At 40.8% G+C, this 15,393-nt stretch overlaps 1 protein-coding gene across 2 annotated transcripts; it reads left to right on the top strand.

Annotated features, from left to right (window-relative positions):
• The first annotated feature begins 2,252 nt into the window (after positions 1 to 2,252).
• LOC148833658 (E3 ubiquitin-protein ligase TRIM21-like) lies at positions 2,253 to 14,607 on the top strand. Of its 2 annotated transcripts, none has more exons than XM_088916418.1 (7): positions 2,253 to 2,540; positions 2,994 to 3,023; positions 5,805 to 5,847; positions 9,583 to 9,690; positions 12,185 to 12,271; positions 13,179 to 13,268; positions 13,553 to 14,607. In XM_088916418.1, exons 2-7 carry the CDS (start codon positions 3,021 to 3,023, stop codon positions 14,062 to 14,064), a joined length of 843 nt encoding a protein of 280 aa, XP_088772544.1. In that variant the 5' UTR covers positions 2,253 to 2,540; positions 2,994 to 3,020; the 3' UTR covers positions 14,065 to 14,607. The 2 variants fall into 2 exon arrangements, with proteins under 2 accessions (XP_088772544.1, XP_088772545.1); XM_088916419.1 differs by having other exon boundaries at positions 2,434 to 2,554.
• Positions 14,608 to 15,393: the final 786 nt, after the last annotated feature.

Below are 15,393 nucleotides of genomic sequence, written 5' to 3'. Positions count from 1 at the left end.
TGGGGGCTCTTTAAAGGCACTCTGAACACCTCCCCGCAGGGAGGAGCAGGGCCGTCCCCGGAAGGGGAAGGGGAAGGGGAAGGGGAAGGGGAAGGTCATGGTCATGGTCATGGTCATGGTCATGGTCATGGTCATGGTCATGGTCATGGTCATGGTCATTCCACCCGCAGTCCCGGAGGGCATTGTACCCCAGCGTGAGGCAGTCGTTTGTCGTTGTTTTCTTTTTGCCTGTCCTGTCCTGTATCTGTACCGGGGCAGGCTTCCCTTTTTACACGTTGACTTTTTATTTCTGGCCTTGCGCTCTCCGCTCTCCCAGACTGGACCCTGTTAGATAGGCCAAGTCCAGTCTGGTCCCCGCCATCAAGCGGGTTTTTTTTCCTGACCGGACCCCGTAATGGGGCACCCGTTAGACAGGGTCAGTCCAGTCTGGGTGCCGCTCTACTCGACGGGGTATTTTTTTATTTTTCCATTTTGTTTTCTTTGTCGGTTCTCGCCAACCTCACACCGGCGCCTCCGCCCACTCAGACAGGGCGTTGGCGTTTACCGGAGGTCGCCCCGGCTCCTCCGACTCCTGCACTGTTACATTAGTAATATCTTTATTATACCTTGCAGCCTACCTGGGTACTTCTTGTGAAATGTATTATTCCTTAAAATGGAAGGTCCTGGGAGCAGTGGCACAGTGGTTAGCATTGCTGGATCACAGCACTGGGGCCTTGTGTTGAGTTCTGGACCTGGGGTGCTATCTGTGTGGAGTTTGTACTGTCTCCCCGTGTTCATGTAGGTGGACTCCAGGTGCTCCAGTTTCCAATCCTAGTCTGAAGATGTGCTAGTCGGTTAATTGGCTTCTGTAAATGAAAAAGACCCTGATGTGAGTGTGTACATGTCTGTGTCTGTGTGTGCCCTGCAATGGACCGACGTCCTGTCCAGGGTGTACCCCACCTTGCGCCCAGTGCTTCCTGGGATAGGCACGGGCCCCCGTGATCCTGAATTGGATAAGTGGCTATCGAAGGTTGGGATGATGATTTGACACAGAATGTATTTTGGAATATGTTGTTGAAATCATTCATCAGGGAACAGGGACAGGGAACTTCCACCAATATGACTTACAAGAGCAATCTAGTTTTCCTCTGACGTGTCCCAGTCCAGTATGGACCAGCTTGAGGCTTCCTTAACTTGTGAGATCTGAAAGTGTCCGGCTACAAGGAAGCAAGGAGCTCTCCTTCTCTTCAAGGGTAACCTGACACACTAAAAGGATGGAAAAAACTGAGGACACAAAATGATAAGGGAGGAACAGAATCAGGAGGTGCACAATGAGAAACAAGATAGATCCAGCAAGTTAAAGCTCATGGATGTTTTATAGATCGGTTTATAAAAAAACCACAGACAACCCTGTTAACAGGTAATGCTAACCTATATTTAAACCTGAATGACTTGTTATGCGTTAAGCATCAAATGTCATCAATGAAGACACAAAATAAATCAAATCCAAACTCCAAGTTCGGATAAGAAATGGAGGAATTTGGGGAGAAACTGTTTGGGGTTTTTATGTTTTATCATTTATAAACAGTTATAAATGGTCAAACTCTGTTCAGACACTGCTTTTAATTATGTCTGTGGATTTGACTGTGTGTGACTAATGAATTTAGCAGGTTATTTTGGATGACTGTATTGTTTTGATTTTCCCCCAAATTCCTGAGTTACATCAGATGATAATTACAACAACAGGAACACAGAATTTAGTCAGTTTCATTAGTGTATATACAGTGTTTTCACTTTCAATTAGCTGAACCAATTGAAATATATATATGTATAGAAACAGTCTAGTCTTTTTAAAGTTAGAGATCTATCTTTAAAATGCAGCTCAATTTTTCATTGTTTTCATTCTACTTGAAAGATCTGAAAATGAATAATCGAGGGTGCTGAAAAAAACGCCAAGACAATTAACAGTCGTGTAAATACCGCATGTCTTTTCCGCAGAGCACATCGTAACACTAGGCTTTATAAAAGAGAAGCTGGATTTTTTTTCCCCAAAATGAGTCAGCAGTTTTTTTTTAAGTCTGTAAGAAATTCATACGGGATTTCACTGTAAAGAGTTTCATTGAGCTTAATAAGCACACTGGGGGATAGTCGAGCTGTGCGAGCTCAAAAGCGCGGCTCTAAGATGTTGTCCTGGAGATACTCAATATTACAGGTAGTAATCCCTGTCCTTGTTCCTCCCCTTTTCTCTGTCTGACGCAATCACCCTGCGCCTTACCCTTGCCCTGCAATTAAAGGACACAGGTGTAAAAAATTAAACGACAAGGACGGAGATTTGTAATGCTCGCCTCTCTGTGGATAACATGAGAACACAAAGGAGAGCGATAATCCCTCCTACTTTTCTGATCGCTGAGCTGAGACTCGCGGTGTGAGAAATCAAAGGTCCTTGACTTTCACAGGACGTGAACTGATAATGCCATGCTACGAGTAAACGAGTCCTGGCGCTGGGGCTTCTTTTAATTAAGCTCGAAGAGACGCAGAGTCAGAGGGGCTGCCCGAACGTAGTAAGTCTGGCTAGGTAAAGTGCAATGGATTTAATAACGTTATGATACAGTTTTGCCAACTGCTGAGTGCTACTATGTGAAAAACACAAGAGATGCATCCGAATTTGTTCCTTTACAGTCGTTTTAATCACGTATTTGGAAAACAGTTTTATAAGCGCGACTCCAGAATTGGCGGCGTATTTGTAAACGATTATATTGCCTTAATGGTACCACCCGTTTTTTTAACAGAAATTGTTTACATTATGAATATTTGTCACTTCCTGACACAGAGTATAGTAATAATAGAGTGGAATTCAGCAAGATGATAAAGGGTTTATAAATGTAGTCGTGGGTGTTTAAGATTATTATGAATAAATAAATAATCTTGTTACTGTACCACATTGCTGATAAAAAGCACTTAATTTCACTGGCCTGTTCTTTAGAAATGATTTTGATTTTTTTTTTAATTTTCAGACCCAAAATAGGAGTCGGTTGTAAAACATGGTGAGTGTGCCCAGGCTGCAAAGAGTTAAACCTATCCTACGCAATATCAAACGTTAGGAAAACGGGCTGGGTCAGTTGCAACGAATTTCCCGAGTTAGTACGCAGCTGCGTACTAAATTGCGGTTTAGTTAGTACGGTACTTTCTGGAGATCATCTACAGCTCTGAGTTCAATTGCAGCGAGAAAGCGTGAGGAACAAAGTTGGAGTTCAGTTGAATTTGTACTTAATACGGTTCCCAGGGCTCGGCGTTGTTGTTGTACTAATTAGCCCGAACTGCAGGGGACTGTGCATCACAACATTTCAATTCATCTGATTAGTAGGTTAATACGTAGGCCACGTTAATATCCAATTATTACTTTGTCTGTTTCTTGTTTATATTTAAACTACATTTCCTGACAAATTAATGTTCGTTTTTAACTTAAGAACTGCATTTACGCTACAATTTAACGGATGAGGGTACGAAGTTACTAATGAGATGCTCAATTGCTATTAGCCGCGAAACAAATGAGAACTGCAGCTGAGCGTTTGAAACAGAACGCTGCTGGACTATTGCGGCTTTCATTTCCTTGAACAAGACATACCCGGACGAACAAGCGAACACACTGCTTTTGCTAAATCGATACAAAAGACACCAACTAATGACCAGTAAAGTTAAAAGTTTTATTTTTAACAGAACTGGAAATTAAACGTATACAATTACTGGAGCAAAAAAAAAAGGAAACGTTTATTGTCCCTCTGACCTTCTAAGCATTTCTACTTGTTTTAAGGTAATACATTTCTTTACCACGGTGTGCCTTTTTTGCTTACTTTTGAGAACTTTCATTTTCTCTTGAAATAACGTTTATTATCTCTCCTCCTGTGTCAGCAGAAGCTTACAGCACGTTTCAAATGAAGTTCTTTTGTAGTCAGTTCCAGCATCTTCCTTTCAAAGTGGGGAAGAGCTCGCTGGCGTGTAGCTCTGCTAAATCGTGCTTGCTGATCTTCTCCCTCTGCCTGGTTATTGGGATCTTCTGCACCCCTCTCCACTCCACTACACCTGCTTACACGAGTGTCCAGGCCAGAGGGACCTTCGCCGTCAAGAGTCAGTCTCGTCTTGTGGCTGCAGAGAAAGTCCTTTCTGTTGGGATGTTATATCTGAAATGTGTTCTACATGCATAAATTCAGTACGTAGTGACTGTGTTGTTTCCACTACATTCGGGAGCCTCCTAATGCGATCTAGTGTTACGCCAGGTACGGTACTAAGTTGCTTAAACCATATGAAGAGGTGGTTAAAGTCAGTCCGCTACTTTAGTCACCTCTAGGGGACAGCAGCTGTTACTTTGTGTTCGTTGCAATTGGGAACGGGTTTAGTAAGGTGCTGCGGACTAAGCACAGCGGCAAAATTCGTTGCAATTGGTCTTAAAGTGGAGCACAAGTTTAAACCGCAGCTGCGTATTAAGCACGGGTTGAACTGCTGTTAGTACGCTACTTTCAGTTCGTCGAAATTGACCCGCTGTGATCAAATATGTTCTAGACTGTATTTTAGCCCTTTCAGAATGACAGGATTATATCTTTTTTTTAAAATAGCTCGGGGGATCCCTAGGTGCTTTGTTTGGCAGAGCTTTGCCTTTCCCCTTTCATGAAGGCTCAGCAGCGTGAAGCTCGCTACATTAAGCGACGCAAGCTTGGTAGCATCTTTCAAAAATGAATGTTCCCTAAAACCTGCCTCAGAGAAAAATCCCGGACAAGGTAAAGTCACATTTATAGCACAACATTTTTTACATCCTCAAAACTGGGTGGAATGTGATAAAGACACACAGGTAATAGAAAAGTGCCGTTCTTCATTTTTTGCCTTTTTTTTGGTGTTTTCATATCACTCCGACTTTGTAAATTCGGTATTTATATTTATATTTGAATTTATTTTGTAATAACCCCCCCCCCCCCCCCCCGACGATGTTTTTGTCTTGAATTGTTATATGTACTCTTGCTTGTATTGTAATGTTTGTTGTTTATGCACAAATAAAAAAAACACAAATACTCGGTATTTACGTACACTTCCGGATGCGGCTGCGTACTCGTCACCGGTCACCGCTTTGCCCGTTTCTGCTGTCCACAGTGCCCTTTCTGCTGCTTTCCTGTTTTTTTTCTCTCTAGTTCCGCACTTGGCTTCGCAGCCCGATTCTCAGATATATCATTCTCAGGCATATATAATACACTGGACAAGTCAGGTCCCATCTATTGCTTTATTATACTACTAATGTCGGGTTTACGAAACTCTTAGAAATAGTTCATCCTCCAATTAAGAAAGAAGTTGTTTTACATTTCAAAAGTCTTGAGTGTAGCAGATTATTATTTTTTTGCACAAAGACCACCAGGTCTCAGAGTTTATCTCGGAGTCGTGCAGACGGGCAGGGCAGGGGATGTGAGGGCATGAGTGGCGCAGGCGGGCAGAATCAGCGGCCCTGCAACACACAGAAAAGAGCTAGAAATCCGGTTAGTAGTCGGGTTCTGACTCGGTGTCAGGGTCCAAGGCTCTGGCAGTTTCAGGCAGATGGCTGGATTACTCTGTCAGGCGGGTTTGTGCAAGAAACACTTCGAGAAACACTCTCGGGGTGAAAACCCAAGAACAGTGACAGAGGGGAACAAATGGCCCAGGCCTTAGTGAGCAGAGGCTGGCTGTGAGCTCGAGGTCACCTGGGAGTTACAGTCAGAAAGCAAGCCTTTTTCACCGGTATCCCAGGTTACTAATGTTGGAAACGAATAGGAATACTGCGCTTACATTGCTTCTTCTCATTTTTATAGGGAATGTTTCGAAGTCATTCTTTGTACGCTTTTGATTTAAGAGGTAAGTTTTTTTTTCTGTTTTGCTCGACTTTCCTGTGCTTACAAGATTGGCGGTGTTCCAAAGTCACGCACATTCTCCTACCTCCCTATGTGCTGGAGATAGCTTTTTTTTAAATACAATTGGCCGCTTTCGTTCGTAGCACGCATTCCTATAGAACGGAATAGAATTACATTGTAGCTCTGTGTCGTAGTACGTGGGCTGCGTATTCGACACGTATTAAAATAAAAAATATGAAAACCCGTCCCGATTTTTCAGTGCACACAACAAAGTTCCAGGGTCATATGGTGTACCACCTGGTGGCGCTCCGCGTACCACTCGTACCATAGTTTGAGAACCACTGTACTAAATGATGTACTCTTTCATTAACATGGTGTTAATACACAACCTGAAGTTGTACTGTAAAACCACTTTGAGAATTGAACAGTTGAGTCAGTTGATAAAATATGAAGTGTGAGAAATCATCAGCATTTTATAAGTCCCTTTGTGATCTGTTACTTGCTGTATGTTACTTACAGTATGTGTTTTAATATTTCCTACTTTACAAGTGCTTTTAGTACAGTTCAGTGCTTTAAGATAAATAATTTAATCCTTAAAATACCAAGGCCATGTTGCACATCTAAACAGGAAATTATTCAGTGGCATTTCATCACTACAGAAACAAAAACTGTGATGTTTTTATATTTATTTAATTGGCAGGGGTGTTACAATGTACATACTGTACAATTATTCTCAGCAGGTTTCAGACTGTAAATTCTGTTGTATGCACACAGTACCCTGCAAGAATATTCACCCCTTTCTAGTAATGTCCCATATTGTTGAGCTGTAAAAGATGTGAAAAAGAAACTATATGGAAAAACCAATAAAGAGATACAGTAGAATCATATTTGTTCCTTTTACAGTCATTTTAATCACCTATTTAGAAGACAGTTTTATAAACATGACTGTAGAATTGGAGCCATATTTATAAAACTGTTATTGCCTAAATAATACCACCCATTTTTTTAAAAACAGGAATTATAAACTCTTAAGATGACAAAAGTGAATATTGGTTACTTCCTGACATTTCTAGTAATGTCCCATTTTGCTGAATTGTAAAAATGTGCACATATCTTCCTGGGTGTTGTCTGACTCAGACACCATCTTTTTGTGATGCAAGAGCAATTGTTCGTTCTCTTTGTGTCCTGCTACAGCTTACTGTATACATGTAGATATTGTTGACACCATCACTCTGCGTTTATTGTACACACTAGAACGGCAAGTGCTGTGTACCTGCAGGAGGTGGGGTAACAGGGGCATAAAATAATAAACACTGTCGTTTCGCGGAATGAGTGGTCACACTAGGGGTTCTGCTCTTGTAGTGAATGGCAGCAGGTTGTTTGTTTCTTGTCTGGTGGAAAGGAGCCCTAACTTTTTTTTGTAAAGTCCTGTGTGAGTCCATTTCCAGTCAAGATAATCATTTATTGTTTGGTGCTACCTTTTTACTACTTTTAGTGACTCTCTTAAACTATACACAGAGTCCACCTGAGCTGTGTCCTCCACATTCGATACTCTAGGGAGCTCCTGCTACGGTGGACCCAGCCTGGTCCGCGGGATGATTCTGTGGAAGTATTTCCGCAGAACACTATTGCGGTGAACATCCCAACAAAGAAAATGAGAAAAAAACTGCATTTGCTTCATAACAGCAAATAATGAGTCTGTTAAGAGGGAAATCAGATCTGAAGTTAGAGCAGAAATGAGAAAGGAAAAATTAAAGTAGAAGATACAATTCAAAAGCAAACTCAGTTCTAATAATGTGATAACTGCATGGACTGGGATGAAAACTATGGTGGGGCTACAGACAAAAGTAAACTCATCCAAAATCACACTGTATGTTGATGGTTGAAACACCAACAAAGAGCTGGATGACGGACTTAATCATTTTTACCTTAGATCTGACGAGCATGACTTTAGTGGAGACGTCAGGGAACTTAAAGAGAAGCTCTCCGCTACCACCAAGGATGAATTTGATACTAAATGTGTTTCAGACATTTTCAAGAATTTGATATTCATTATTAATGATATTCCATATTAATGATATGAATCATTAAGGCTAAGGTCACGTGCTGTGTAACTCAGTACAATATTTCATTATATTTTCAAAATGTCTCTGAATCAGAAAACAGTACCCAAAATTTGGAACTAGGCAACAATCATACCAGTTGCTAAACACAAATGTCCCAAGATAAAATGATTTCCGACCAGTGGTATTGACCTCTTTAGTTTAGAAGTCATTTGAGAACATTTTGACTAACAGATCACAAAGAGTGATCGTAAACAGTGTTATATCAGAGCCTTGATATAAGAGCAGGCTTACTGGGCCCGCTCTGGGCTGTGTGCCGTCCCCCATCTCATACATTCTGTATACAGACAGATGTAGAAGCCCTTAGGAAGACAGACACATTATTACATTTGCTGATGACTCTGTCACCGTCAGTCTCCTCCAAGACATAGACACTGATCATGGGCCTGTAGTGGATTATTTCCTCCTTTCTTAATGTGTCAAAAACCGAAGACATGATCATTGATTATAGAAAGCATCCGCTGCCTGCAAAACCAACATTGAGGAGTAAGAAATTGAAATTGTCAAAAGTGTGACGAAATGTGGGGCAGGGTCATAGAGGGAGTGTACTATGGGCCTAGAGTTTTGAGAAGCCTTTACCCTCTTTGACCTGTGTCTTTAAAAAATTGTAGTTTCCTCTGTGTAGGAGACATGGAAACTACACGTCCCAAGATGCTGTGAGGAAATGGCCTGCTCATTTCCTGTCTAAACAGTCTCAGGTGTGAGGGATTAAGCCGGCGGCACACTACAGGACGACTTCTAGTATGAGAGCATGTCAAATTTAAAGACTGAGGTTGCTGAATTTTGCTGCCTTTTCTGTCCTAGAGGGTCTCAAATGATGCATATATATATATATTGAGGCTCTTCTTGGGAAGTACAAGGTTGTGATGTTTTCAGGGGCTGTTGGGTCACAACAGTTACTAGTATCTTTTGAACTAACCTTTGACAAACAGAAATTCCACATGTTAGAAGAGCCAACAGAAATTTTACTTCCTAAGAAAACTCTGCTCTTTTAATGTATGTACTATTCTATGGAACTTTCATTGAATCTGTCCTAATATTTATTGTCATAGCCTGGTTAGGTAACCTTCATGTACTGTATGCAATAAACAGACTGAGCAGAATTGTGAAGGTAGCTAGCAAAACTATTGGTGCACAACTACAGCTTTCAGAGATCTACTGTACGTCAAGCACGTGTGCAGAAGGCCAATATAATTGACTGTCATGACCACCCCTTGCACAGTGAAGTTGACCACCTTCCATCTACTGTATGTGTTGATTTAGACTGCCTAGATTCAAGAGCAACTTAACCTGCTTAATTTGGACAATTAAACATATATTTTAACTTGTGTGTTTTCTTTCTTACATATGTATGTCTCATTTTTGTTAATGGGTTCATGTGTTAATTATTGTGTGTTATGTAGTGTGTAATGTGTTTGGTCCTTTACCTGCCTACAGGGTAAAATTCCCTCCTGGGAGAATTAAGTTAAGGAATAGGATTTGTTGCATATATTGTGCATTGAAATGGGGAAATGATTTTGATAATGTAAATATTCACATCAAGTTATACTGAAGATGATGCATTGATCTGGATCAGAAGATGGCAATCATTTTTGTGTTCTTTCTCAATTGTGCAGATGGTATCCGCCCCTATGTTGTGTCTGCAGCCTTTGGAATTGGACTGGGTGTAGTAATAGGAGGGTGTATCGTTTATGTGTTCACTTCTGAAGACCAAAAACAACAGGGTATGTTACAAATCTCAAATTCTAAACATTTATATTGTGCCTCATAATAAATACACAATATATTTATAGTCATTTATCTATTAACAATTAAGTACCTAACAATGTTTAGTCTTTACATTGCTGTCTCACCTGGGTATATGTAGATGGTGGATCTTGTTATTTATGATCACTTGTGCTGCTTGGAGAACTTGGAGTTCAATTGTGGAAGCCACACTCTTCAATAAACGGATGTATGTTTTTGTCCTTGTAAGTACGAAAGTTTTGTCCTCTACTTTGTGAAGTGTTTGTAGTGATTTGTAATAGGTAGACCACTTAGTTGTTCTAGTGTCTGCAGGCTACACATCAATTGCTACCTACTGTGTAAATTTATTCACAAAGACAGAATCCCTGAGCCCAGGACCTCCACAGTCCAAAGCTACCCTCATTCACCTCCTCAAAGATAGACCAACTTCAGTGCAAATGATAAGAAAGGGACACCATAGTGAGATGGGACAGGTTTCTAAACAAGACTCCCCACAGGAAAGACTGTTATTGTTTGTGCAAGTGATGAGAACTATTTCTCTAAACCATATAATGCATAATGCTCATTTTAGCATGTGCTAAGAGGAACTTAATTTTTCCTCAAATTATCCAATACTCTATGATAAACATAGGGAACTGGAATATAGCAGGTATATTTGGTCAAAGGGCTGGTGCTTTGTTTCTGTAGGAAGACACTTCATTGGCTTAATGTGTCTCTAGCTGACTGTACCTTCCCCTCCTAAGGAAGTGGTTCTGCTTTTGTCCAGTAATGTCTGACACTGATTTTCCATAACGCCACAACTGGCCTCGTGCACTATTCCAAGGCCAAGGTCTGCCTTGGCAACCATTCAAATTGGTGGAAGGTTGCGGTGGGCATTCTGGGCTGGCCCGTTGTCTGAGCAAGCCATGTGTGTGCTCTCATGGCCTGCTGGCATGTATTTTCCAAATTGTACAGAAAGTAAAATAGCTGTTTCCTCATTTATATTGGTTTAAATCTTATATGAATCAATGTAATGAGGGCTGAATTGTGGACTGAACTCCATAACATATGAATAGTGGAGGTCATGACTTTCCCCTTACAATACCTGCTACGCTCTGTTATCCCACAGTAGAAACCCCCAGACTGGACACTTTATATAGTACATTTTATATTAATACAAATGGGGGGTTACGAAAAGGGTGAAAATCAGGATTTGACTGAGCGGTTTAGTCAATCAGTGAAATAATTATCCATAACCCCCATCTTGTAAGTAATTTCTAGAAATGTTCCCCGAGTGGTTAGTATAATTGGAGGCACGTGAATTATTTCTCTGGCACAGCTTTGTTGAGAGGAGTAACAATCCAGACACTCTTGGTAAACAAATAATTATTACAATGACAGGACAGAAACTACACTACATACAACACACAAGTTACCTTATGTACTGTATTTACAAACAAGGTATTTCGGAGGCCTAGCATTCTGGTCACCCAGAAAACCCCAGACTGCTACTAAGCATTAAACTCTTAATATGCCTGCAGAGGCCACACAAGAGATGACTTGCCTTCTAACTAAATACAATGCATCCTGCAGTTAAATCTCTTTCTGCACCCCAGATGCCACTAAATAAATATGAGCCTATATCCCTATCTATAAAAATACCCACTAAGCAGGAAAGGAAGCAGTGTGCCTCACCTGAAATGCTATACCTGCTGGATCAAAAACATCAGCAGCAGGTGATATTCATTTGTCATTCACATGGGGAATGTCAGAGAATTTGAATATAATGTCACATTACATTATAGGTGCCACAGCATGAAAAGTGATTGTGTGCATCAGAGCCACATAACTCCATCTACAACTGCAGCTTCACCTCTACATTAACATTATAAATTTAGTTAATAACTTTCTTTGACAACCGAATTTGACATGTCTGAAGATGTCCTTAAGAAAAAAATGTATATGAATTGAGACTAGCTCTGGGAGAATCCATTTTTCTGTATCACTTTCAGATCCTGATTTGCTATATTCAAAGTCTCAAAGATGAGAGAAACAGGGGTCACAGGCCTTTTATGCTTCTCTGATAAAACTAGCTGTCAGTCAGTGAAATCTAACCATTTAGGGGAGGTTTATAGGTGTTCAGAGAGAAAGCTATGTTTTATTTGCTTTCCTTTGGTTGTCTGCCAATCAATCAAGTGAAGATCTAACAAACCTTTTTCATTTTCTCGTCTTGTTGACTCCTGGAGCCTAGAAAGACTATTTCTAGTGTTTGGAATGTAAAAAAGAGCCTTTCAATGTCTGTAGCTCAACAGCAACAGAATGACGTATATTCTTTTCATGAAAGTGACCTAATGCATTTATTTTTTGGAAGGCTGAGAAAATCATGTCAGGACCTGGCTTACTTCACCGCTTCAACATTGATTGACCAGAGACACAACAGAGGGTCCTACAAACTACCCAACATTAACTACTGCTGTCTATATTTGCTTCCAGCCAATGAGGACCAAACAGGCCAAAAGGTTCAACCAAAACGTAAGAGCCAAATGACCCAAACGGATCAGCCAGACCACACAGCGAATGGTAAGTAGTAATGAACTGAACTGTACTGAGTAATGAACAACGCTGAGAGGGACAGTAGTCCCGATGGTGAGATTCAACAAGAGGCCAATGACTCCCAGTCTAAGTCTGATACTGAGTTTTTACCTCTATTATTGTGACATCTTCCCCACTGTGTTGCAACACATTATAGGTGCCACAACATGAAAAGAGTTTCTGTGCATCAAAGTCACGTAACTCCACCTACAACTGCAGCTTGACTTCTACATTAATACATATCAGTTTAGTTAATAACCTTTCATTTTCTAAGCAACCCAATGTGACAATGTGTCAGATATCCGAAGATGTCTTGCTTCATGTAAAATTCATTATTCTTAAGGAAAATCAAATTTTCTGTATCACTTTCAGATCCTGAATTTCCAAAATTAAATGGGGATAAAACTCTCAGTGTTCGGATTAAAGATGGGTGACCTTAATTCAGATTGTTAATTAAAGGGCAAATTAATTGTAGTATTACAGTAGCAGGTTTCCAGATTGTGTGACAGGACAACTTCATCACACAGATCTCCATCAACACATGAATGATTCTCTTTTCAATCCTCTTTGTTCTAGAATGAACATATTTAACTCCTTTATTCCATCTTTACATTTTTAGATATTTGATCCAAATTTCAGCCTTTTTTTCAGCCATTTTGTGAAGAAAGTCAGGGTATTGGCTCCAATCCTATATGTGAACAGTTTGTTCCAGATCCCCACTGTGAATGACTCCCAATATGGCACAGACTCCAGCCTTACCTTTAGCAATGTGGAATAGGAGGTCGGTGATTTATCTAACATAAGTGACATGTTGTAAGTGTCAATATTGATTGACCAGAGACTCAATGGATGTCCTACAAATTACCTGACATTAACTACTGCTGTCTATTTCCAGCCAATGAGGACCAAACCGGCCAAGAGGTTCAAGCAAAACATGAGAGGGACGAAACAGGCGAAAAGGATCAACCAGACCGCTCAGTGAGTGGTAAGTAGTAATGTACATTATACAGTATAGTCACAAAGTTGAGAGGGACAGTAATCTTCATGCTGCGATTCAACAAGAGACCAGTACATCCCAGTCTAAGTCTGTAAAGACCAATTCTTTTGCTGTTCATAGGGTACTGCCATGGCCAACCTAAATCACTCTAATGCCTAGATCTCCTGAAGAAAAACATTGCTGTTTCCCTGAATGGGTTTAAGAGACAGTTGGTGCCTAGAGGTTTCCACCTTCTAAAAAGATTTTGTTTTCTTCCACCTTCTACTGTACAGTGGAAGTGACCCTGGATGTGAACACAATCAATCCCTACTTGTGTGTGTCCAAAGACTGCAGAGAAGTGAGGTGGACAGACAGAAGACAGACTCTCCCAGACACCCCAGAGCGGTTCGATGAATACCCCTGTGTGCTGGGCACCATAGGACTGAACAAGAAGGGGTGCTACTGGGAGGTAGAGGTTGGAGGCAAGATGTCCTGGGAGCTGGGTGTGGCCACAGATTTGGTCCACAGGAAGGGTCAGCTGACATTGAGCCCTCAAACAGGCTTCTGGGTCCTGAGTCTTTGGGATGGGAAGCTGACGGCCCTGACTGACCCAGAGACCCCACTGGACACAGACGTTCCCAGAAGAGTGGGGATCGATGTGGACTATGAGGAGGAGAAGATCCGCTTCTACAATGTTGATGAGGGCACCATCATCTACACTTTTCAAGAGCGAATTGACAGAACGGTCCGTCCTTTTTTCTCCCCTGGGAGCAACGATCAAGACCCTCTGATCATTATCACGTAATTAGAAATGATTTGAAAAGTATCTTCAGTACACTGTGGAAGAAGTAACTTGAGACCTTAGCCTTAAGAAACAATATGCTGGTGTTTAAGCTGTTTTTGCATTTCTTGGAATTCTTTCATTTTGCCATTCTCATAAGAGACAAAGGCCCTAGTTTTGCCAGAAATGTAGAAGGTTTAAGAACATTGCGTGTAAATGGAAACTGAAACATTGCAAAAACAATGTTCAGTGTTTGTTTATGATCCCATATTGGAATTTAGAACTTTTTAAATAAAGTGTTTGTTTTTGAAATCATCTGTGTGGTGGTCGGGAAACTTAGGGTGGATAATGAGATAGAGTACAAGATTTCAGTTTGTGCGTTAGTTTGCTGTGTGGAATTATAAGGATAACTTAAGTTATGCTTAAACACAAAAAGATGAGAGGAAACCGGAAGTGTTTTGTGGCGTGCCTCATCCCCAGGTACAATAAGTGCTTCTGGCCAATATGGTTATGCCTTTTAATGGAATATACTGTGTAGTGACAATATATCTTATGACATATATGAAACTGCCTTCTGTGTGCTGTATAAACAGACACGTTGTGTAGACACCTGTTGTATTCACAAAAGAACCTGACAGCTTGGCTGAGATGTCTCATATACTTCATATGGAAATCTGTATAAAGGCTCAAAAGGTTATCTTTAAAAATACCGGTCCTAAACTCAGAAATGATTTGATAAGTATCTTCAATATATTCTGGAAGAAGTAACACACGATACACTGCTGTTAAGGCATATCCAGTTGACTGTATTGTGTATCGTGGAATTTTGTCATTTGAATTTTACCATTTTTAAATAAATCTTCTACACACAGTGTAAATGGAAACTGAAACTGCATGCAAAAACAATGTTCAGTATTGATATTTATGATCTCATACTGGAATTTTCAAAAACCCGAAGAAGACACCGCAGCAGATATGTTGTCTCTTTTCTTTTCTGCATGGAATAAACCTTTACATGTTCCTTTCTGGTTTCTCCAAATGCTATAAAAGGTCATCGAAGGAAGTGAACATTTGTATGTAGATCGGATAGTGTGCGGACATCGGCCCGTCAGCCTGATCTCCTGTAGGCCTCTCCTTTGCAGAACAAACCACCAATGGACTGCGCTGTGACTTCTTGCATCCTGTTCCAGCGTCTCTCTAGACTCTCATAAGACTCGACAATATGTAGCAGGGGCTCCACTTCACTGATAACAGAAGTGCAGTATACAGTACAGCTGGGTGATGTGCTGCCAGCATTCTGCTCTATCACTACACAGCAGATGAGGAGGAGAGGTGATTAATGACTTCGACTAT

Source organism: Atractosteus spatula, chromosome 5, assembly GCF_055471065.1.
Source record: "Atractosteus spatula isolate fAtrSpa1 chromosome 5, fAtrSpa1.hap1, whole genome shotgun sequence".
NCBI classification, from domain to species: Eukaryota; Metazoa; Chordata; class Actinopteri; order Semionotiformes; family Lepisosteidae; genus Atractosteus; species Atractosteus spatula.
Note: the sequence above shows the minus strand (reverse complement) of the source record. Positions and strands in the feature narration are given on the sequence as shown.